The sequence below is a fragment of the Aspergillus clavatus genome, genomic scaffold (assembly GCF_000002715.2).
Source record: "Aspergillus clavatus NRRL 1 1099423829800 genomic scaffold, whole genome shotgun sequence".
Classification (NCBI taxonomy): domain Eukaryota; kingdom Fungi; phylum Ascomycota; class Eurotiomycetes; order Eurotiales; family Aspergillaceae; genus Aspergillus; species Aspergillus clavatus.
In genome coordinates, this window is record NW_001517099.1 from 1,728,833 (window position 1) to 1,749,360 (window position 20,528).

The window sequence follows — 20,528 nt, forward strand, 5'->3', positions numbered from 1 at the left end:
TGTTAGTCACAGAAATCTATCGAGTGGGTTGGACGGAGTCAAGCTGCTCATTGAAAGACTCCAAAGGACTTTGAGAGTCAGGATTGGATAGAGAGACTTTGGGGATAGGATCACAGAGAGAGAGAGAGAGAGAGAGAGAGAGAGAGACTATTGAGTATTGAGTAATGATGCTGGAGGAAATAATAATAATAATAATAGTAGTCGGGGAAGTCAGATCGTCCGACTATCCGCCACGATAGAAACGGAGGATGACCACAGGGATGCTGTTGTCATTTGTCAAGTTGTCCCCGGTGGAGACATTGTTAGAGAGTTAAACTATCAAGGTATCAAACTATCAATAATAATGTCAGGAGATCGGAGAACCGGTCTAAATAAGAAACGAAATTCGGACTTGATGGCAGAAGATCAACAATCAGCGTGGGAATGGGGAGATGCAGCCACATGGGGCGAATTTGCCAGGACAGATGCTGAGATGATGAATGCGGCAACCGATCTCTTCTCTATCAATTGGGACAGGGGACAGGGTACTGTAGTAGATAGAGCTATGATGGATGGGTTTGAGGTCTTTTCTTCTCTGATCCTCTCAATCAATAATAGGGACCTTCTGCACATTTTATTATAATACCTTAACTTGATTATACAACTAATTAGGCTTAGCACCATCTAATCAGAGTAGGCAGTCCCCATTTCTCCTCTGTAGACTATTGCTTAACCTCCATGGACAGCTGGGATGGTGTTTTCCTGCATACGGAGAATAGGCTGAGGGTGGCTGTCGCTCAGTCATGTGTGATGAGCTTTCTAGCAGTTGAATCCATCGTTATGAAATGGCTTTACTCTCTCTGTATACCACCGAGCATATCGGAGTATTGATCCCTGTGTCGAACCGAATAGAGATTAGAGACTAAGACAAACCGGGTAGTCAACCAAGCTAACTAACTAGTAGTCTACTCTGTAAAGATTAGTAGATAATTGTTGTGGAAAAATATGCCGATTATCCATGGACCCGTGATTGTGAGTTGCCGCTAGTCTGTTTGGGGATTGCCGCCATCATTCTATGACATAATGCAAATCAACCCAGTTCACCTCGACAATAATAAGACCTCCAATCCCAAACCACTTGATTGAAGAAGATCTATACCTATCTTCATCTGTCTATCAACTTCAGTCAGGTGATTCCACCAACTGTCAACAGTCTACAGGACACTGTACAGTTGTACCTTGTACACCGTGACTACTGTGGACTGACGACACCACTACCCCAGACCAAACCACGTTCTCCAAGCTAAACTTCCAGCCTTGTTTAGCCTTACCTAACAGTTATGCACTCACCAACTCGGCATCGTCTGCTATTCGCCCACCGCCGATCCTGGTCATCCCCGACGGTGATCATGCGGAGGTCTTAAAGTACTAGTCTGAGTAGTCTCAACTCTCACTAACTACTACTAGTACAGTAGTACTAGGTAGTGAGTAGTGACTAACTTACTACGTCTACAGTAGATACTAGATATACTAACTCAATGCTGGTAGACAGACAGATGTTCCAGACTCCCATCCCATCCAGTTATTCGCAATGGAATTGGACTAGTGGAGTCCCCTGACATGACACGATTGATTAGGAACCATCACCTGACCCTTCCATCGAGAACTTTCACTTTCACAGCCACTATTAATAAGTTCAACACAACACTGGGATGGTCAACTCCCCCAAAATGCTTAGCTTGGTTCTACTAGACTACTAGTCTACTCTGTAGCTAACCAGAGCTAGGTACTACTACTACTACTGTCACCTGACCCTATATAGGTCCCTTGCAGCATGATACCTTCATATCATACACAGTAGTTGAGCCAAAGACTAGAGACTCAACTATCGAGACTACTCCAGGGTCCTCCGGGACTACCTTACAGCCCAATCATTCACGACTCGAGCAAGGAGTCACGCCGCGCCAAGCCTCCATCCCTTCCACCCCTTTTTCCTCTCCACCACTAGTTAGATAGATACTACGGAGTACTACCTATCTTGATAAATACAACTCACCAGTGCCAACACTCCATACTCGCACTGCGAACCCCCCTCCCTTCATTCCCCGTGCAAGCATCATCGACAGCACATGGATGCCAAGAAATCGCATCATCGAGATAGATAATCCAGGGGGAAGGGAATAATTCCGCGAGAGAGAGAGGAGAATCAGGCCAGATCATCATTCTCATCGTCATTGTCATTGTCATTGTCACTTGACCATAATTGTTGGCAACTGGGCAGAGGAATCCGGAATACATCGGGCTTGGGTGGGCTGATAGATGTCCTAACATGTGCAGCGGACTTCCGGTTTGCTGCATCGTTTGGGACTCCATGGATATTGTGCGTGGTCTGAGCTGGTTTGTCTGCGACCGTCCATCCCCCGTCTTAACTCTCTTCTACAACTCCGTAGTCCGTACCTTCTGGCCTGACAGCACGAGCACACGGGGGTTCAAGTCGAGTCCGGGGGTGATCGCTAGCTTCGTTAAGTTACAGGGAGCCTGCATCAGAACTCAGAAGTCATGATGGATTGTATCCAATTGAATACGTACAGGGAGCAAGCTTTCTTCTTTTTCTTCCCATACCTCTTCAATATAGTACTACGTAAGTATCAGTGAGTAGAGTAGCGAGTAGCGCAAATACACAGTAGACACAGCTCAAAGCACTAACGACATACTTTGGAGCCGACCCCTCTCACCTGGATCAACTCCCACCCTCTCGACGAAAAGATAGAGCCGGTCTAACCTCGTTATCCTTCAAATCCCCCCACCAAACAGACAACCAGACTCACATCCCTCCCCTCCCCCAGCGGTGCAGACAGGCGACCCTCGTCTTCGACACCGCCTCCCGCCACTCAGCCCGACCCGCGCAATGATCTCAGTGCAGGATACCCGACCACCTCCATACCCATCGACCCCGGCCACAGAAACGCGCAGGGTATCAACCACGACGGTCTCATGGCGCTAGTTAGAGATATGCCTCGCCGACGCCGTCAACTGCAGGACTCTTGTCTTGCTAGAACACACCCTCGGCGTTGACCGCTGGTCTCAAGCTTACTAGACATCCTCAGGAAGGGTGGCTGCGACACTGGAGCGGACCACCACAGCCACGAACCGCGCTGGTTTCGCTTTCCAGGAAAGAGGGTGCGTACCCTGGCGTGTAGTTCGACAGGGGACTTTTAATCTCTGTCTTGATCTTCAGGGGAAATCCGGCCAGTCGCAGGCAGTTGCTAATGAAAGACGGAGCCAGAGATTTCAAACACCGAAACTCCGCAGGAGCGAGAGAGACCTCGGTTACTCCGGTGTGATTGCAATTGAAACCACCCGGACACATGGTCATTGGTACTCGCCCCCCCTTTTTTATCCTCTAGGACTATACGCTTTGCCCTCGGAGCGGAGGCCCAGTCTCGGCAACTGGGCAGTCCACGTATCCATCGCCGCGCGTGTCTTTGTCAATGCTTGAGCTGCTTTGAGCTGCAGTGCAACACTGTATACCTGCCCCACGCTGTCACTGTCAGAGCACGATGATAAACTCGACTTCCGAGACCAAGCCAATACAGCCATGCCGCCATAGTATCTCGAGGTTTCGCTGAGGGGTTTTTCCAGCGTGGTTATTTCCGCTGTTGGCACCTATCGGTCGTGTCTGGGAAGGAATGGGAAGAATAAGCTCTGTCGGAGTAGTGCTGGGCTCTTGCAGAGCGTGACTTTTCATACTTCATAGTATCTCAAGATTGGAGCAGCGCTGCCGCCTGGTCATCAATCAACCGGGGAAAGAATATTATCCTGTCTCCGTGTCTGTAGTCGATTCCATAATGGAGAGTGATTGTTGGATTTTTATGGGACAAAACGCCACAACCCGAGGGAGTGGGATCGATGCTCTGGGCTTGCATTTGTGGCTTTAGTAGTTCAGTCTAGTTTACTTTTAGTCACAATTCAATTCTATTCTGATGTTCTTCATATCGTTCACACTTCACAGTTGATACTTGTGGTATTAGTGATGAAAGGAGGCTGGGGGGGGGAATAAATTTACAGGGAATGAAAAACCACTCTGGGACCATCAGGGTTTCAGTCACCTTCGTGATGACCGCATGACTTGGGCGAAAGCGAAAAGCTTATATCCAGACGAACTCTACAGATGAAACGTATAAATGTAATGGAACGGAGGGGGGAAGAAAAAAGTCAAAAGTTCATGATGCAATCCAGTCTAAACTAAAGCAAATAAATACCTAAAGACGAAAAAAAAAAAAAAAAAAAAAAAAAAAAAAAAAACCTCAATGAAATTGTCAGACAGTTGGTCGACTTGTCGGATTCACATCCAGACCAAGCACCAATGGATATCAGTAATAGCCCTAAATCCCCATCATAAAAACCCGTTAAAAAAAAAAAAGAAGTATGCAAATCGTCTAGCTTGATGTTGGCAAGAAGTGGTTAAAAAAAAAAAAAAGGCAAATCACATGGGTAACCAAACGCCAAAGGTGAACCGTTCTCAAATCCGGTCACTTTTCCCCTCTCTTTCTTTCCTTTCTTTCTTCGTCCAAATCGTGTAATAGCGTAGAGTTCGTCATGATGGTCGGTTTCTCGAGTTTATTCGATGGCCGAGGAACCGTCGCCGTGGGTGACAGGGTTGACCTTGGGGTTCCACTTGAACTTAAATTCCTGGCCCAGCTCCTTGCGGACAGCCGCCTTGACGGCCTCGAGAACGTTGGGGAAGACACCGAAGTTGGCCGGGTTGTTCTCGTCGTTGTCGCCGCCCTGGAAGACACCGGTGCGCACCAGACAGGTGTTCCAGCCGTACATGTTACCGCCGACGATGTCGGACTGCGGGTTGTCACCGACCATGTAGACGTTCTTCGGCAGGCGGTTCTCGTTGTGAATCTCCTCCATCCAGGCCTTGAGGACCTCGTCGGCGTAGGTGTAGGTGGCACGTTCGGGCTTGCCGTAGACGACACGCTCGAGATCGACGCCGGTCAGGGCCTTGTACTGAGCCTCGATGGAAATGCGGAACAAGCCCTGAGTCAACCGGGGAGGACCCTTGTGGTCGGTGGGCATCAGGTGATCACCCTGCGAGAAGTAGATGGGGATGCGGGAGGCGACGGGATCCTTGGCACGGGTCAGCAGCCTGCCATCCTCCGCGAGCAGCAAATCGATGATGATCTGCATGTCGGTAGCGTAGTCACGAGAGTCGGCGAAGACCAGAATGGCGTCGAACTTGACCTTGGAGAAGTCGCGGGGCTTGGCCTCCGCGCGGTCCTCGTCAGTGAAGTTTCTCCAGGGCGAGATGGTGGGGTCCCAGGCGACGATGTCCTTGGGATGGACGACATTCTTGAAGCCGTAGTTCTCAGCGACCTCGCGAATCTTCTGTCCCTCACCACCGCAGACGAGGACAGTCTCATAGTACTCCGACAAAGCCTGCATGGGAGTGTGGGACTGGATGAACTGGTCGGTCGAGATGGGGACCTCGAGAACCTCCGAAAGCTGCTCGCAACGGGCGGCCTCAGTCTTACCACCGCCGTTGGTCAGAAGAATGTACGGGATCTTGATGCCGAGCTCGTTGTCACCGTTCAGCATCTTGAGCGCCTCCTTGGCTTCGGGAATGGCGTGGTTTCCGTGCGCGAGGACACCATCGATATCAAAGGCAAAGGCCATATCCTTGGCGGCAGCCACCTTCTCCTTGGACATGTCCTGCACCTGAGAGGCCAGGAGGTCACGCGAGACGGAGGAGGCATCGGCCATGCGCACCGAGGACAGACGAGAGACACGAGGAGATCTGGGGATGGGGAGAGAGGTGCCAAAGGAGTTGCGAGAGCCGCGGCGGTCCCGCATGGACGGAGACAAGCTCAGATTGTGCATGAACTGCGCAGCATCGCTGATGGAGCTTCTGGTGGCAGGAATCTGCACGGTGTTGCCAGCATCGCTGGGGATAGGGAGGGAGCCGGAAGTGCTGCCACGGGCATCTCTGGGAGAGCGAGCACCGGGAGGGGTGGCCTCAACGCCGAAATCAGAATCTTCAAAGCGAGGCATGGTGATGATAGAAGAGTAGCAGTTAGAGATAAGAGATGAGTCGGTATGTGGATGAAGGGATGTGTGAGAGAGGTGAACAAAGAGTAGAGATTGGTGAACGAGATCGAATGGGATGAGGTCACTCTTATACTAGAGGGACAAAGCAGGATGATAAGGGGAGCAATTCACTGATCACACAGAATGCCTTCCCGACGAGTGGATAGGGTGAAAGAAACTGGATGGAAGAAAGTGAATGTTACGAACGGAACCAGAGAGAAGACATCAGGTTATATAGAACAACAAGCTGTCCCATTGAATCAGTGGCGGTCAAACATGCCCCAGAAAGAAGACATCAGTTGTATCTCCATCGTATTCCCTGTGCACCACTACACACATTGTCTCTCATGCTCCATGGCTCCACTCTGGCGTATCATCATTCCTAGGAATTATCGTCATCATCATCTTTTTTTTTTTTTTTTGGGTGACTGATGTGGATGATAACTAGTAGTAAGTACCCTAGTTAGCTGGTTATCTCCCTCCACTGTAGCCTGTAGCCTGTAGCCTACTAGCCTGTAGTTATTATTCAATGGATGCACCCAGATAAAAAAAAAAAAAAAAAAAAAAGGCAAAAAGATGTGATACACCCAGCGGGTCCAGCGGAGCCGGAGTCGGGATCGCTAATGGCTTTTAGGTACCGACAGCCAACAATGGCGCAGGATTCCTGTGGGTCAGCCGCAGTACCGTAAGTTGACGTCCTGTCAGTACCGGTACGATACCCCGTGGTATTTGATTTTGATTACTCCGTACCCCCTCGAGAACCTAAAGCAGCCTACCTGAACCTATGAGGTCGACGGGACTGCAGAATGCTGGTAGGGCGGGGCGGGGGATTGGCCGCCAGAAGGGTGGCATCCCTGTTTCTGAGTCGTTAATTGGTTCAGCTGGGAAATTTCTGTTACGGAGGGAACCACCAAGAAATGATGCTCATGAAGGCGCTCTGCATGCTGAGTGGACAGGAAGCCCTTGAGCGGAGCTTATCTCCCGGTCTGATTGGCAAATGGGGCATTCCCACCCTTGGAACGCGCCACAGATCGATGGAGCCGATGACGATCGAGCGGGCGGCGGGTCAAACGCTCGCGCCGTTTCGAACCAGCAGAGTGAAAGAGAAGCGCGCAAGTGATGTCATGGTGGTGGGGCGCGTTGCTTCAACTGCAACACACTGAATTTGGTGATGCCATCATGCTTTTGTCGTACAGCACCGTCGCAGCTTCTGGTGGTAAACTGATTCTCTTCCAGGCAAAAGGGGGACAGTAAGTACAGGGAGGCCGGTGTGGGATCGGCTTTTCTTAGAAGATCGAGCGACCCAACCGCACTCTGTGCAGTGCAAGACATGGAGCAGGTTTGGCTGCATTTCTGTTGTCATGAAGAGGAGTGGGAACTGGTAAACAGGAAAGGAGTCACATAGAGTAAGGGAAAGGGAAAAGAGAGATATAAAAAAATAAATTAAAAAAAAAGAGGAACAGCATCATCAGCAGCATCGTTAGAACCATAATTATTATTTGGTACTACAGAGTACAAGTCTACAACTACGACAGTCGCCTATACCACTACTATACTACTACTGTCGCCCTGTTTGCCGCCTTCGGTCATCGTCTGAAAGCACAACCCCACCTCAGCTGCAGTTCTGCCCCTCCTCAAAAACCACCTCAATCTCTTATATCAGTAACTGCCCCTGAACGCTGCTGTCATACTGCATATCGTTGTCGTTTCATTTCTGCATTCTTCAGATATTCCCATCATTTCTAATCAACTTCCCACCTAATTTCCCCATCCCATTCGTCACAATGTCCAACGGCCTTACTTTCACTCTCAACAACGGCGTCAAGATCCCCGCTGTCGGGTTCGGAACCTTCGCCAACGAGGGCGCCGTCGGTGAGACCTACAAGGCTGTCACAGAAGCTCTGAACATCGGATACAGACACCTGGATTGCGCCTGGTTCTATCTGAACGAGGGTGAGGTCGGTGATGCGCTCCAGGATTTCCTGAAGAAGAACCCCAACGTCAAGCGCGAGGATATCTTCGTCACTACCAAAGTCTGGAACCACCTGCACCGTCCTGAGGATGTGAAGTGGTCTCTGGAGAACTCTTTGAAGAAATTCAAGCTCGACTACGTGGATCTGTTCCTGGTTCACTGGCCCATTGCTGCGGAGAAGGAGTCGTACGAGAAGCCCAAGATTGGGCCTGATGGAAAGGTAGATTTCTTCCCTCCCCTCCCCCCGGTCTTAACTCTATTTTTTCCCCCGCGCAGTACTGATATATTCATCAATAGTATGTGATCCTGGAAGATCTTACCAAGAACCCCGAGCCCACATGGCGGGCCATGGAGGAGCTGTACAAGGAGGGCAAGGCCCGCGCCATCGGCGTGTCCAACTGGACGATCGAGGGACTAGACCAGCTGCTCAAGATCGCCAAGGTCAAGCCGGCCGTCAACCAGGTCGAGATCCACCCCTTCCTGCCCAACGAGGAGCTGGTGCAGTACTGCTTCAAGCACGACATTCTGCCCGAGGCCTACTCGCCGCTGGGTTCGCAGAACCAGGTGCCGACCACCGGTGAGCGCGTCAGCGAGAACCCGACTCTGAACGAGATCGCCAAGAAGGGCGGCAACACCCTGGCCCAAGTGCTGATCGCCTGGGGCATCCGCCGCGGCTACGTGGTGCTGCCCAAGAGCTCGAACCCGGCCCGCATCGAGTCCAACTTCAAGAGCATCACCCTCTCGGACGAGGACTTTGCGGCCGTCAACAAGGTCGCCGAGGGTCGTCATTTCCGCTTTGTCAACATGAAGGATACCTTTGGCTACGATGTGTGGCCTGAGGAGACCGCCAAGCAGATGTCTGCTTAGATTTTATTTTTGTTTCCTTATGCGGGTCATATGAAATGATGTTTACGAGAGTGATGATTTTTTTTTTTTTTTTTTTCTTTTTGATAAAAGAGAAGACGTGATTGGTGATGATCTACTGAGTACATAGCTATCTTACATGATCCTGGGCCTCTTGAGAGTTGAGACAGTGCAATAGAGCTAACCAGTAGCCAGGTTAGCAGGTTCCTCCACCACTCTCCACTTGCTCTCAGTAGAAATGACGCCAAGAAACGGCGTACTTACTACGTACTCTCTTGTCAGTTGTCAGTCAGTAGCTGGACAGTAGATAGTTACACCCCCCTGATTCGTCCCACGACAGGAACAGCTGAAATTGCATAGAAGCTATGAAGGTACAAAAGTTCAGCTTTCACTATCTAGTGCATGTCGGCCAAAGAAAAAAAAAAAGAAAAAAAAAAAAAAGACTGCTGCACTCACAAGAATCCAAGAACCCAATAAGAAGCCGAACTCCTACAGGCCACAGAGCGACAATGTAACTCGCATGCAGATAATATTAAAGGATGTACTACCGAAGTTTGTGCTAGCAAGTAGGAACTAGGAACAGGTTACTTTTTACTGTATCTGACTATGGAGTACCTAGGTAGTTACCTAGTTAGTGCCTGCGAATCTGAGATATTATTATGACTTTAGCTTGGAGTCGGAGGACAGTCCTCCCTTGTATCCTTATTTGGATCCAGGGACTAGCGAGTAGCGACGTAGTATGACGCTATAGACTCGATTCAGATGCACATATCTGATTTCAGCTTTTGAGATGTTCATTATTCATTTCCAATGAGTATTATTATTATCTAGGAGTAAAGTAAGAGTAAGGTATTACTGATACTGATACTGATACGGTTACTGTATGATTGACCGGTAGCGAATGATCCTCGCGGGATTGACTTGGATACCGGGTTGTACAATACCTACAGAGTACCTAGGTGTAGGGTAAGGTAGAGAGTTGTAGCTGAATGTCGAACTTACCATATCCTGTATGCTACGGAGTTGCAAGTCGTGATAGATAGATCGATCACGACCTACCTATTCTCATGGCGTAGTTATGCATGCATACACAGAGGCTCAGAGCAGTGAAATGAATACAGCACCGCCATCCCCACCCACAAGCCCACAACCCCATCTCCTTGCGGCCGTTAGCTTAATCTACACAGTAGTAGTATCTATCTACTCGTTAGTACTACTCTGTACGGAGTATGTAGGTACTACTGACTGAGTATGTAGGTACTACTGACTGACTCCGTAGTACTCCGTACGCAGGAAGTACCTCAGGTGTTACCTAAGATTCCAAGAACGGGGCCCGGAGTCGGAGAAACCCGGAACTCAGCCACGTTTCCGGTGGGCATATCCGGAAAAGCCCTAACACCGAGCCGCCCGATTAGGTAAAGTCGCAACGGTCCCGAATTTGCGCCGCGCCTGCCATGGCCGTGGCTGTGTCGCTGGGACCGATAATACCCTATCTCGCTCTCTATATCTATCTATCTACTCTGTATACTCTATCTATAATCTATCTATATGTCAGCCCATCTTGGCCCTATGCTATGCTATGCAGTAGTAGGTAGCTAGATCGGCATGACTCAAGACTCAAGAGCTTTGCCCTTGAGAGGTAAGGATTGAGAAGTTGAGAGGGTACGAAGTACGAAAGGAGCTAGGTAAGGCCGTCTCTAAGGCCGCCATGACGTGAGAAACAAAAGATCTACTCTGTTTGATTGGGTGACTGTTGGTGGAGTTGCTTATTTCACCAGCTCTGGGACGACTAGTAAGTAGTGACATACTCCATAACTACCTAGGAGTATGCACTTTGCACCATACAGGGCTCCTCCTTCGTCCTTACTCCTTACCACCTACGGAGTATGGTCCTATGGTCCTATGGAGGTATGGAGCCCGACAGGATGCTATTTTCCATGAACCCCTTCCCGCTGTACAGTTTGAGTGACCTGCATGATTGCATCCATGATCCAATATCAATCCTACGGAGCACGGAGCAGGAGAACGGGCCTACGGGGCTGGGGCTGGAGAAGAGATCCACTTGTATGATTCGTGGGTATGCAGTATGCAGTTAGGTATGCACTATACAGTATACAGCATGATGGAGTCGCCTACCGTACTCCGTGCATGAGGGATTTATGATATGATTCCCTTGGGATTACAACTTGCTCAGCTCATTCCAGCGGAGTACTTTGGAAGATAGACTCTGTAGTTTTGAAATAATGAGGCGGATCGGACACGCCATTCCTCTCGTCGTCGATACTGCCGGATCCAAACTAAATAATAATATTAACCAGGCAAACCTTCCTTTTTGACGACGGTCCCGGTCACAGCCCAAGAATGATAAGATTCGGCCAAGACGGCGAGAAAGAGAGAGAGAGACCGTTGTGGCTGCCTGTACGGAGTGGGTATGCCAATAATGGAGTCAGTCATGGACAGAGAGGGAGCTACACAGGCTGATAAGCTAAACAGGAACACAGTACGGTACTTCGTGCTTCGTACATACAACAACAACGGTACAGGTACAGCTCATATCAGCCAAAAGCATCGATCAAAGATCCAGAATATGCTGTGCACCCTCAGATGACGACAGATCAGTAGATAATCGGAGGAGAACGATGGAGGAAATCCATCTCCCCCCTTACTCGACAGAGACTGACTACCTCACCGTGCAGAGAAGTCAGGTACCAACGGAGTAGAGAGTAGAGACTACTACTACCAAATACTAGCAGACTCCGGGAATTCATACTATCAAAGGTTGGCTGAGATCTTCGCGGATGAACCTTCTACTACACACTACACTGAGAGAGACTGATGATGATCATTTAACCGCCTCACTCAGACAATCATAATTGGTCGGAAGACTCATCACAGCTGCAGTCCACACAAGAAAAAGTCTCTCAAACAGTCAAGTCAAAGATTCACATGAAGTCGAGGTTGGAGAACTGCAAATGAACCCCATAAAATGGGCGATCATCAAACACCGAATCAACAACAAATACATCCAACCATACCAGGGGTAATTCCGTTGAGACAGAGAGAAAAAAAAAAAAAAAAAAAAAAAAACATAAAGATAATCTGAAATACCGCCAGCCCTGTACGCCTTCAAACCCCGTAAACAACCGATTGGTGGTCCACACATTTATGTACAACCCTCATTTGAATGTCGCAGGATGCTATGCTACTAGACTGCTACTAGTACGGAGCAAGGTTCAACAACAACCCCGTTCCTAGTCAAGAACGAGACTGAATCCGTCTCGGCATCGGTGTTGATCCAGCGTGTGCCTTGAGGATGTTCTTGGATCTGATCCCCAGAAGCCGGCCACTGGTCGAGTCATCGGAGCTCTTATCGCTGGTATTATTGTTGTTGTTGTTGGTGTTGTTGCTGCTGGTGGCGCGAGGCAGTGCCTTTTTCGAGACGGGAGTACCCGTTACAACCACGCTGGGTGGCTTGGGGATCAACTTCTTCCGTTTCTCAGTCTCGCCAGTACTACGCGGGGCAGGGAGCAGTGATGCAGTGGTCGTGCTGGTGGCTGCAGCGGGAGTGGAGTTGGCTTTGCACGTCCCCAACCGCCGTACACGCCGCCCTGTTGGGATTGCAGAAGCCACTGCAGTAGTCGATGCAGCCACTGGATCATCATCTCCCGTCTTGGCAGAGCTTTGAGACCGAGTGCTGCGACTGCTGGCCGCCTTGGGATCGGTGCTCTTCACCGTCGCTTTGGCTCCAGCATCCACGATGTCATTGTTGCTCTTTCTTTTTCCGTCCTTCTTGTTGCCGTTGTTGTTTTGACTGTCCCCTTCATACTCCACGAGGCGCTCGTCGTTCCATGTCACATACTTCTTGCCAGGCGTGCGCTTCGGACCAGGGTCTCGAACAGACTTGCCGTCATTGACGCTGGGCTTCTGCTGCTTTTGGGCCAACGCCTGCAGCACGTATTTCGGCATCACCGCATCGCCTCGGTTCTGCCGCGTGTTTCGACGTGTCGTCAGTGCCAGCTCCTGGGCTTCTGTCCGTTGGAGAAAGACGAATTCGGTGCCCTTTGCGCGACGGAGGGACAAGGTGCGAAGAGTTGGGGTGGTGGTTCGTGGAGGGAGCTTGGGAGCACGGTTCCTCGCGCTTCGACGGATCGGGCTGGCAGGCTGTTGATTTTCATCTTCGTTGGCACTAACATCCTTTTTGGACGGAGCGTCGAGAGTAGGGCTCCCCGTCGCAGCCACTTTCACTGGTGACAATTGGGGTTTCGAGGGTGAGGGCGAATTGGCGTCGAGCTCCTCCAGCACCCGTCGAGACGGCGGAGTCGGCATCTCGGTCACTTCTTGGTAGTGGGTAGTCTCTGGCTTGGTCTCTTTCAGCTCCACCGTCATAGCAGCCGCTTTGGCGGCTCGCGCTGCCTGAGCCTTGAACAGAAAGTTGTTGAGTAATTCGGCATCGTCCCCGTCCAACGAGCTGCGCAATGCCGATCGTACCAGAGTGGACTCTTGTGCTGCGCTTAGATCCTCCACAGAAGCTGAAGCGAAGCCTGTGTTCTCAGCCGACGGTCCAGATCGTCGATCATCAGCAGTTGCGACACTAGCGGCGATAAGGGTTGCACTTTCGACACTTTGTTCGTCGGGGCCCATGTCAGAGCCGGTCTGAGCATCATCAGCGGGTTTTAAGTCCGAGTTGTAGTCGTCTCCGGTGAGGTCATTGCGACAGCTGGACACGCCATGCAGCATGCGGGGATACGCTGGCGACGGAGCTAATTCCGTTGCTGTGCCCGGGGTCGAATCAAAAGATGCGTCCGTGTCGTGGGTATTTTCGGCGGTTGACGTGGCCGCATCCCGTGATTCTTCGTTATCTGCCCCATGACGACAATCATCTTCCGATCCCATATCCATCTCCATGGGCTCGGCCGGAATCTCGATGAAGCTGCTGTGATTCGCGGGTAGTTTTCCTGTGATTGATCAGATCGTGTCTCGTAGTCGCCAAGCTTGGCTGAATTGACCAGTCAACGGGCGGAATATGTAAAGCAAGCATACGTCTTCTGCCGGTCGCTTCAGACTCCCACTTCGTCTTAAGAAACGACCGTCCTCTTGTAGCTGTGGCATCTAATGGCTTATCGGAATCCTCCAGCCCAAAACATTGTCGCTTGACACCGCGGACGAAGCCCAGACCCCGCGATACATTGATCTCCGCGAAGAGGCTGTCATCGACATCTTCATGCGACGCGGCGACCAGGCGCTGTATAGCCTTCATGCTGTTGAACGAGGAGCGAAAGCGCTTCCAGACCTTGCGCGATTTGGACCGAGCCAGGAATGCATTCGACGGCTTGCGGTCCCAGACGCGAGGGGTGACGACGGTCTTGACGGGGGTGAAGCTAAACTTTTCGCTCTGAACTTGGAGCTGACTAGAAAGGCTCGGGCCGACGAATGCGCGCGGATGGCGCGCAGTGTCGCGATCGAATTAGCCAAACTATGACAAAGGGGGGGAGGTTGTGCAGGAGCTTGGGACGAGGCTTCTCCATCGGTCCTCGAAAGATCGCCAGATTCCGGCCGTCTTGGTCACTGAGGAATGTGAAACCAGAGGAGCAGTGATTGAGATTCACTCACCATGTTTGTGAAAGAGGCCCTACTAGCAGGGTCGGATCATTGTTGGCGGGCATCGGGAGCCGCGAGGAATGTTTGCGGAGCGCAGGTTTGACGTCAAGGAACGGGATGACGAGAATCGAGGTCGATACTCAGAATTACTCCTGATAAAATCATATAAGCTCTAACAGAGTAATAGAAATGCAATGCAAAGAGGATGAGAGGCTATTCAAACTAAGGAATACTAGGACGCGTCGAAGCCAAGATGAAGAAAAATATCATAATAATAATAATAATGATAATAATAATACTTGAGCAGGGACAATAATCATAAGAAAGTCGCACGTGTTGATTGGCGTTCAGCGGACAGTTGCTGTGCCAACCACCTTTTTAAGGCAGATAATCAGACAACTACTGGAACATCTTCAAATGAAAGTCACAAAGTGTATGATTCTACTTGTTTGATGAGAGTGTCTCAGATCCCCTAAATTAAGAATCCTACAATTAGTTAGATAATGACTGAATCATATCCATCCACTTAGAAGTATAGGGCCCTTGCCCAGCATGCCTTCAGCATCCCCTAGCTATACTTTAAGAATAATTTTCATCAAACTGCAGATCTAACAGACGGATATAATATCCTTACGAAGGCGATCCAGTCGTAGCGGTAGCAAGGTATATTCATTCATTCAGCTCTATCACCCAAGTTAGTGGTCTCCATCCTCTCTGAGCAAAGCACTGGGGAATGCCACACCTGAAGGAAACGTATCTCATAACTCATAAGGAGCCTGGTCTCTGGCCAAGCTCAAGCGGACTAAACATCCCACACCCATCCTTGCCAAACCAGCAAGACCTAGAACGTGTCTTCGTCCATATCCCTCTCATCAAAGGGATCCCCGAACTCATCTACACACCCAATCAGCCAGCAAGTCTCAAAAGCATCAACCAGAAGAAATCATACCCAGATTAAAATCCTTGTCCACAACATACTCCAGCGCTCGCTGGTACTCCTCCTCCGCCCGCTTGTTCATCCACATTGCCCCGGGCTGCTGCTGCTGCTGCTGCGGCTGCGGCTGCGCAGAGATCTGTGCCGACGAGCCTCCCGCAGGCCCGTTGCCCTCAAGTCCCACCATTTCCGTGACATCGGGGAAGTTCTGTGTTTGCGAGCCCGGCGGGGAGAGCTCCGTGGCCCCGGCGAAGTCAGAATGGGGGTCGTCGAGGTCGGCGTTGTTGGTAGGGGTGCGGGATCCGGCTGGAGAGCCGACGGAGGATTCGGGAGATGAGGCCATTTGCGAGTCGCCGTCGAGATCTAGTTGCTTTGTTAGCGGGGTTGGAATTGTGGTTTGGTAGATGGTGCGGGGGGGGGGGGGAGGTATGGAGGTTGCTATGCTAGCACTGGGAAAACATACCAGTTGGCATTGTATTGAGTAGATCTCTCTCCGTGTAATCAAGAAATGCCAGAGAGAAGCCTGACACAGATCAAATGTGACAGCTAATGCTGATTTCTATGGATGATTATTATTGACGGAGAGTAGGTAGAAGTAGTAGATAGTCAACTAAGATACATTATTGCAGTCCCCGGAGTGGAGAGAGAGACGGCGCCCGTTAACTAATCAAATCAAGCAACAATGATTTTCCTGTTCTTCGTTGTCTGGCTTGTCTTTTTCCCCCTCCGCTGATGGTTCGTTTCTTTTCCTCACGCAGACGCTGAAATCAGACTCGATATTCATGGTCATAGCTCGTGCTTTTGGAAATTGGTTTCTTTTTGGTGCATTCCCTGCTCCTATATCTAGTATATTCCCAACGCTTCTCAATCAAACGCCTCGATTCTTGGTGTGGTGGATCACTCAACTCAATTCAATTCTCCATTGCCGCCTTTGCGAACATGAGCGAAAAGCCTCCTACTGGGCCTCCCAATGCGTGGGAGGAGGACTGGGAGCAACAGGCTGATGTATGTTCTTTTCGGTTATTTTATTCCTCGTAATATCTCTCATCATGAATCATTCTACGGTCAACCCATTGGACTGTGTCTCTATCCACGATCTGACTGGAAATTTTTCTCCTCCACAGAAATTAGCCGTTGAACCAGCCCCGCCCCCGGAGAAGAAAGTGTCTTCAAAAGTCACCAAGGCGCAGCGCAGAGCTCAACAGGCGGAATTCAACAGGCAACTATGGGCGGAAGCGTGCGTGCAATCACCTATGCTATACTCTACTCTACTGCTCGGGGCGTCCTGAACGGGTTCTGACCAACAGATAGTGAATCTCCCCAGACATTCCACTTCCTGGAGGCTCGCTCCGACGTCCCTCTGAAGCAGGATTTCAAGCCGGCAGTCACCGTCCTCAGTCGCACGCCCCAATTGATGACGCGCCAGTCATCGTCTGGCGGAATTGATGCGACGACAGCGGGCCTCAGTCGCCTTGGTCTGAACAATGACGGTCTAGACGATTCAGACGATGATCAAAGGTCATCCGAACCTACCCCGGAAGAACGGCACGCCATTGCTCTGAAGAATTTGGAAGAAAGGCAACGAAAGTATGAGGAAGCGCGGGAGAGGCTCTTTGGAAGTCCCTCTGCAACTACCTCGGGCGCATCTTCACCGCGGAGTTCGACTCCACCGAAGCAGTTCGAGGGCAGAGGCAAAGGCAAAAGTCGGGGTAACGGCAGAGACAACAACAGGGACAAGAGAGAATCATCCGCGTCTTCAGGAAAGTCGAGGCAACTATACGACCCGGGATACTCTGCGCGGCCAAACTCATCCTACCTGCAGAAGGAGAGACAGCCGACCGGCGACCGAAGCTCGATTGATCAGCCACAATCTCCACGTCAGCCACTTCGCAACCCACGAGGTCCAGATAGCAGTGGAAGAGGCGGCTTCCGGGCAGGCTACAGAGGTGCAAGGGCAACATGATCTTGCTCATCATGACCGTGGGAAGCGGGTGCCTGATTTTCTTTATGTCGGAATATTTACCCTCGGCCCAGAATCAGGGCAATTCTCTTCCCGAACTGATTGCATTCGCAACCTGCGATGTATTCGGGCAGTTTTCTGGACAAAGCCCATCAGTCATCACGCGATGAAAGCTCCGCGATGATATACTTACGAGCATATCTTTCATAGCTATCCAGGTAGAGTTCGTCAGAGCTCGTTGTCGCCTTGACATGCTCATTGACTTCAATTGCATTCACCCACGCAGCCCAGCGGCTTCCTGCCTCGGGCTCCGGCCAGCCACGGTACGGTTTCAGCACCCGACTGAATCGAAGGATCCAAGGAGCGATCTGGACGTCCACAAATGAGATGTTCGATCCCAAGAAGAACGGACCTTCCGGATCGGCCGCCGCAATCAGTGTTCTGAGACCGTCCTGGAGCTCTTGCACGTTCGTGGATTGTCTCGCTTCCTCCTGTTCTTGGAGGACGCGGTAGAAACTGGGTACGATGTGACGATTGATCTTCAATCAGGTCAGAACTACTTTCGCTGGCGGGAAATCGTGTGAGCAAACCAGTGGGGCTTACATGATCAGTCCAAAGTCGGCAATGAGCTCTTAATTTCGCATCTCCGGGAGGGAGCAGCGGCGGGCCGACGTGCAAATCCTCGAGCTGCAGGGACTCGAGTCAGAAGACAAAGGGTCTCATACTGGACGGGCAGGGTGCGAACTCGAAACCTACATATTCCAGAAGAACCGAACTCTCATAAGACCCCCAATCGCCGTGCCGCAATGCTGGGACAAGACCCCTCGGGTTTACCTCAAGCAATGACTGGGGCTTTTGGTACGGGTCCACTTCAATATATTGATACGGAATGCCTTTAATCTCCAAGGCTATCCAAACACGCTGCACAAAGGGGCTAGGGTTTGCTATTCTTAGTCGGAGGGGACCAAAAAAAGACCGTCCATCGGATGGTTAGACTTACCAGAAGCAACTCCCGAACAATTGCAATTCCGCTTCTTTGGAGTGGTTTATTGCAGTCAATGCCGCTAGTCCGGTGGCTTTCGTGTGATATGTCTTCTGCTGGGTTTGGCTTTGAGGCATGGTTCTGGTCTTGAACGAACTGGTCAGAATTAAGGGACTAATTGAGATATCTTATGCGACCAACAGGTAGTGTGACGTAAGTCGTGGGGAACTAGTCTCCCCTCGTAACGCAATGAAAATAAACAGTCTGTGAAAGAAGATTGATGGAATCCAACTCACTGTAACGGCCTTCTTCTTTTCCCTGGCTTCTTTGAGCAAATAACGCTGCACGCTGTTCTTCTTCACCCGGTCGCTCTCGTCAAGCGTATGTCGGTGGCCACCACTTACGCCATCGTTTTTCCCATTCGCGCCATTGCCATTGACCCGCTGGATCGTAAAGAACCTCTCTCCATTCGCCCCGGGGTGGCCCTCCGGCAAAGTGGGATTCGGCGTAAGCACGCCAAAGGGCTGACTGTCGCGCCTCTGGCCCACGCTGGTCTCACTACTGAACAATGAGTTCACGCTTGGTAGGAACTCGGCCGGTGGGAACGATGAGTCCGCCGGACACGTTCCCGAGAAGTCCGACGCGGCAGCCACACCGTACCCGGGGAAGTATTCGGTGATTTTGATCTTGACGTCGCAGAGGTCTCGCTGGCGGGCGGTGCGCTTGCGCTTCTTCTTGTTGGGGTCGTCGGACTTGGGGGTCCCCGGCGGTCGGCCTTTGAGTCTGCAGTCCCAGTAGTGGGAGACAAAGGGTTTACGCTTGTAGCGTTGCGTGGAGCGGTGGGAGTAGACGTTATCGACGTGGGGGAAGTAGGTTCGGAATCTAGAGCAGCGCGACAGTCAGATTTATGTGTTTTTTTTCTTCCTTTGAAGCGTCTAGGGGGACAATGGTTGTTGTCAAGAACTTACTGGTCTTCCGTCAAGGTGATCATGTCGTCCACGTTAAACAGCTTCTCTCGCCAGTATTCCAGGTCAGGCGGATCTGGTACCAACTTCATATCCTTGAGGCCGGTTTCTTGCTTCGCAAGCTCCGAAGCAATAGTATACCCATCCCCTGGCTGCTGCATCTGTAGACATTGCTGGAACGACTGCGACAGCGGAAGGCCCGCGGTCCGCGCATCGTCGTCCATGCCGTCGGCGCCATTATCATGGCCCTGATCCATAACAACGGTATCTGGCCGATCGGAACGGCCCTGCGACAGCGCCTGGCTAGGATGCACATCTTGATCGACACCGTGCGCTAAGCTCGGCAGAATATGCTGGCCGTTGCCGGAGTGGTCCGCAGCGAACGCCTGCGCCCGCGAAACTTCCTCGTAGGAGGACGGCTTCTGGTGGAATAGCTGGGAGCTCATCAACACGGGACCGACTGGCTCACCCGTCCGCACCGGCCGCATGAATGCCGGTGTGGTGTCGAGGTGATGCTCCACATTATGAAGATGCCGGTGCTCCTGCTGCCGATGCGCATGGAGCTCCTGGTGTTCGAGCGCGGACTGCAGGGGTTGGAGCGATGGCGCGTCCCGAGAATCGGCTAGATCCTGCGTGTGTGTCTGGTGAGATTGTTGATGATGAGGATGAGGATGCTGCTGCTGCTGCTGCTGCTGTTCTGGCTGTGGTTGGGGCTGTTCTTGTTGGGCGGCAGCCAATGTAGACGCGTCGTCTGCCAGCGACGACAACGATCGGGGCTGTAAATCAGAAGGATGGGCGTCAACGGGGAATCGCTGGAGATCGGAGCCATCCATGGCTCGAGCGGAGCAATATATAACTAAATAATTGAAGCACGGGCAGCGGGATCAACGATTCTGGATCATGGCGAGTGCTGCTTTTGGAGGAGTGGAAGGGGGAAATGGTGGGGGAGTTGAAGCGGCGAGGTGCTATGGAGTGCGATAATGATGATGATAGAGGGTGGTCACCAACTACACGATCCATCTCAACTCGAGGAATGAAGGTTCCATTTATAAGTGAATCATGCTGATTACTGAGGTGTATCTAGATGTTATTATCTGCAGTTCTTCTGCGCGGCCTCTTGTCGCAGTGGAAACCCAAGCAGCCAAAAAGCAATTATAGTGTATGTATGTGACAGGGAAACT

The 20,528-nt window shown here is 51.0% G+C and overlaps 6 protein-coding genes across 6 annotated transcripts, besides 17 other annotated features; 2 read left to right on the forward strand and 4 right to left on the reverse strand.

Moving 5' to 3' along the window:
* The first annotated feature begins 114 nt into the window (after positions 1–114).
* Positions 115–146: a microsatellite.
* Positions 115–147: a microsatellite.
* A 4,103-nt stretch (positions 148–4,250) lies between these two features.
* Positions 4,251–4,283: a microsatellite.
* Positions 4,251–4,284: a microsatellite.
* Positions 4,285–4,599: 315 nt separating this feature from the next.
* Positions 4,600–6,036, reverse strand: ACLA_050770 (phosphatidyl synthase; the record flags this gene model as incomplete). The annotated part of the gene is made up of 1 exon (XM_001272030.1): positions 4,600–6,036. The coding sequence occupies one exon, from the start codon at positions 6,034–6,036 to the stop codon at positions 4,600–4,602; it is 1,437 nt and encodes a 478-aa protein (XP_001272031.1).
* A 520-nt stretch (positions 6,037–6,556) lies between these two features.
* Positions 6,557–6,590: a microsatellite.
* Positions 6,591–6,617: 27 nt separating this feature from the next.
* Positions 6,618–6,639: a microsatellite.
* A 1,217-nt stretch (positions 6,640–7,856) lies between these two features.
* On the forward strand, positions 7,857–8,911 carry gldB (putative glycerol dehydrogenase (GldB); the record flags this gene model as incomplete). The annotated part of the gene is made up of 2 exons (XM_001272031.1): positions 7,857–8,264; positions 8,342–8,911. 2 exons carry the CDS (start codon positions 7,857–7,859, stop codon positions 8,909–8,911), a joined length of 978 nt encoding a protein of 325 aa, XP_001272032.1.
* Positions 8,912–8,968: 57 nt separating this feature from the next.
* Positions 8,969–8,993: a microsatellite.
* Positions 8,994–9,319: 326 nt separating this feature from the next.
* Positions 9,320–9,349: a microsatellite.
* A 784-nt stretch (positions 9,350–10,133) lies between these two features.
* Positions 10,134–10,178: a microsatellite.
* Positions 10,179–10,397: 219 nt separating this feature from the next.
* Positions 10,398–10,470: a microsatellite.
* A 1,500-nt stretch (positions 10,471–11,970) lies between these two features.
* Positions 11,971–11,994: a microsatellite.
* Positions 11,971–11,995: a microsatellite.
* A 168-nt stretch (positions 11,996–12,163) lies between these two features.
* ACLA_050790 (uncharacterized protein) lies at positions 12,164–14,571 on the reverse strand (the record flags this gene model as incomplete). Its single annotated transcript, XM_001272032.1, has 3 exons — positions 12,164–13,863; positions 13,949–14,316; positions 14,519–14,571. 3 exons carry the CDS (start codon positions 14,569–14,571, stop codon positions 12,164–12,166), a joined length of 2,121 nt encoding a protein of 706 aa, XP_001272033.1.
* Positions 12,288–12,320: a microsatellite.
* Positions 14,572–14,774: 203 nt separating the features above from the next.
* Positions 14,775–14,803: a microsatellite.
* Positions 14,775–14,804: a microsatellite.
* Positions 14,805–15,347: 543 nt separating this feature from the next.
* Positions 15,348–15,913, reverse strand: ACLA_050800 (uncharacterized protein; the record flags this gene model as incomplete). Its single annotated transcript, XM_001272033.1, has 3 exons — positions 15,348–15,400; positions 15,456–15,803; positions 15,904–15,913. The coding sequence occupies 3 exons, from the start codon at positions 15,911–15,913 to the stop codon at positions 15,348–15,350; spliced, it is 411 nt and encodes a 136-aa protein (XP_001272034.1).
* Positions 15,540–15,571: a microsatellite.
* A 466-nt stretch (positions 15,914–16,379) lies between the features above and the next one.
* ACLA_050810 (uncharacterized protein) lies at positions 16,380–17,403 on the forward strand (the record flags this gene model as incomplete). Its single annotated transcript, XM_001272034.1, has 3 exons — positions 16,380–16,445; positions 16,565–16,677; positions 16,752–17,403. The coding sequence occupies 3 exons, from the start codon at positions 16,380–16,382 to the stop codon at positions 17,401–17,403; spliced, it is 831 nt and encodes a 276-aa protein (XP_001272035.1).
* Positions 17,404–17,552: 149 nt separating this feature from the next.
* ACLA_050820 (glutathione S-transferase family protein) lies at positions 17,553–20,180 on the reverse strand (the record flags this gene model as incomplete). Its single annotated transcript, XM_001272035.1, has 6 exons — positions 17,553–17,939; positions 18,004–18,087; positions 18,157–18,334; positions 18,401–18,523; positions 18,644–19,264; positions 19,351–20,180. 6 exons carry the CDS (start codon positions 20,178–20,180, stop codon positions 17,553–17,555), a joined length of 2,223 nt encoding a protein of 740 aa, XP_001272036.1.
* Positions 20,020–20,042: a microsatellite.
* Positions 20,181–20,528: the final 348 nt, after the last annotated feature.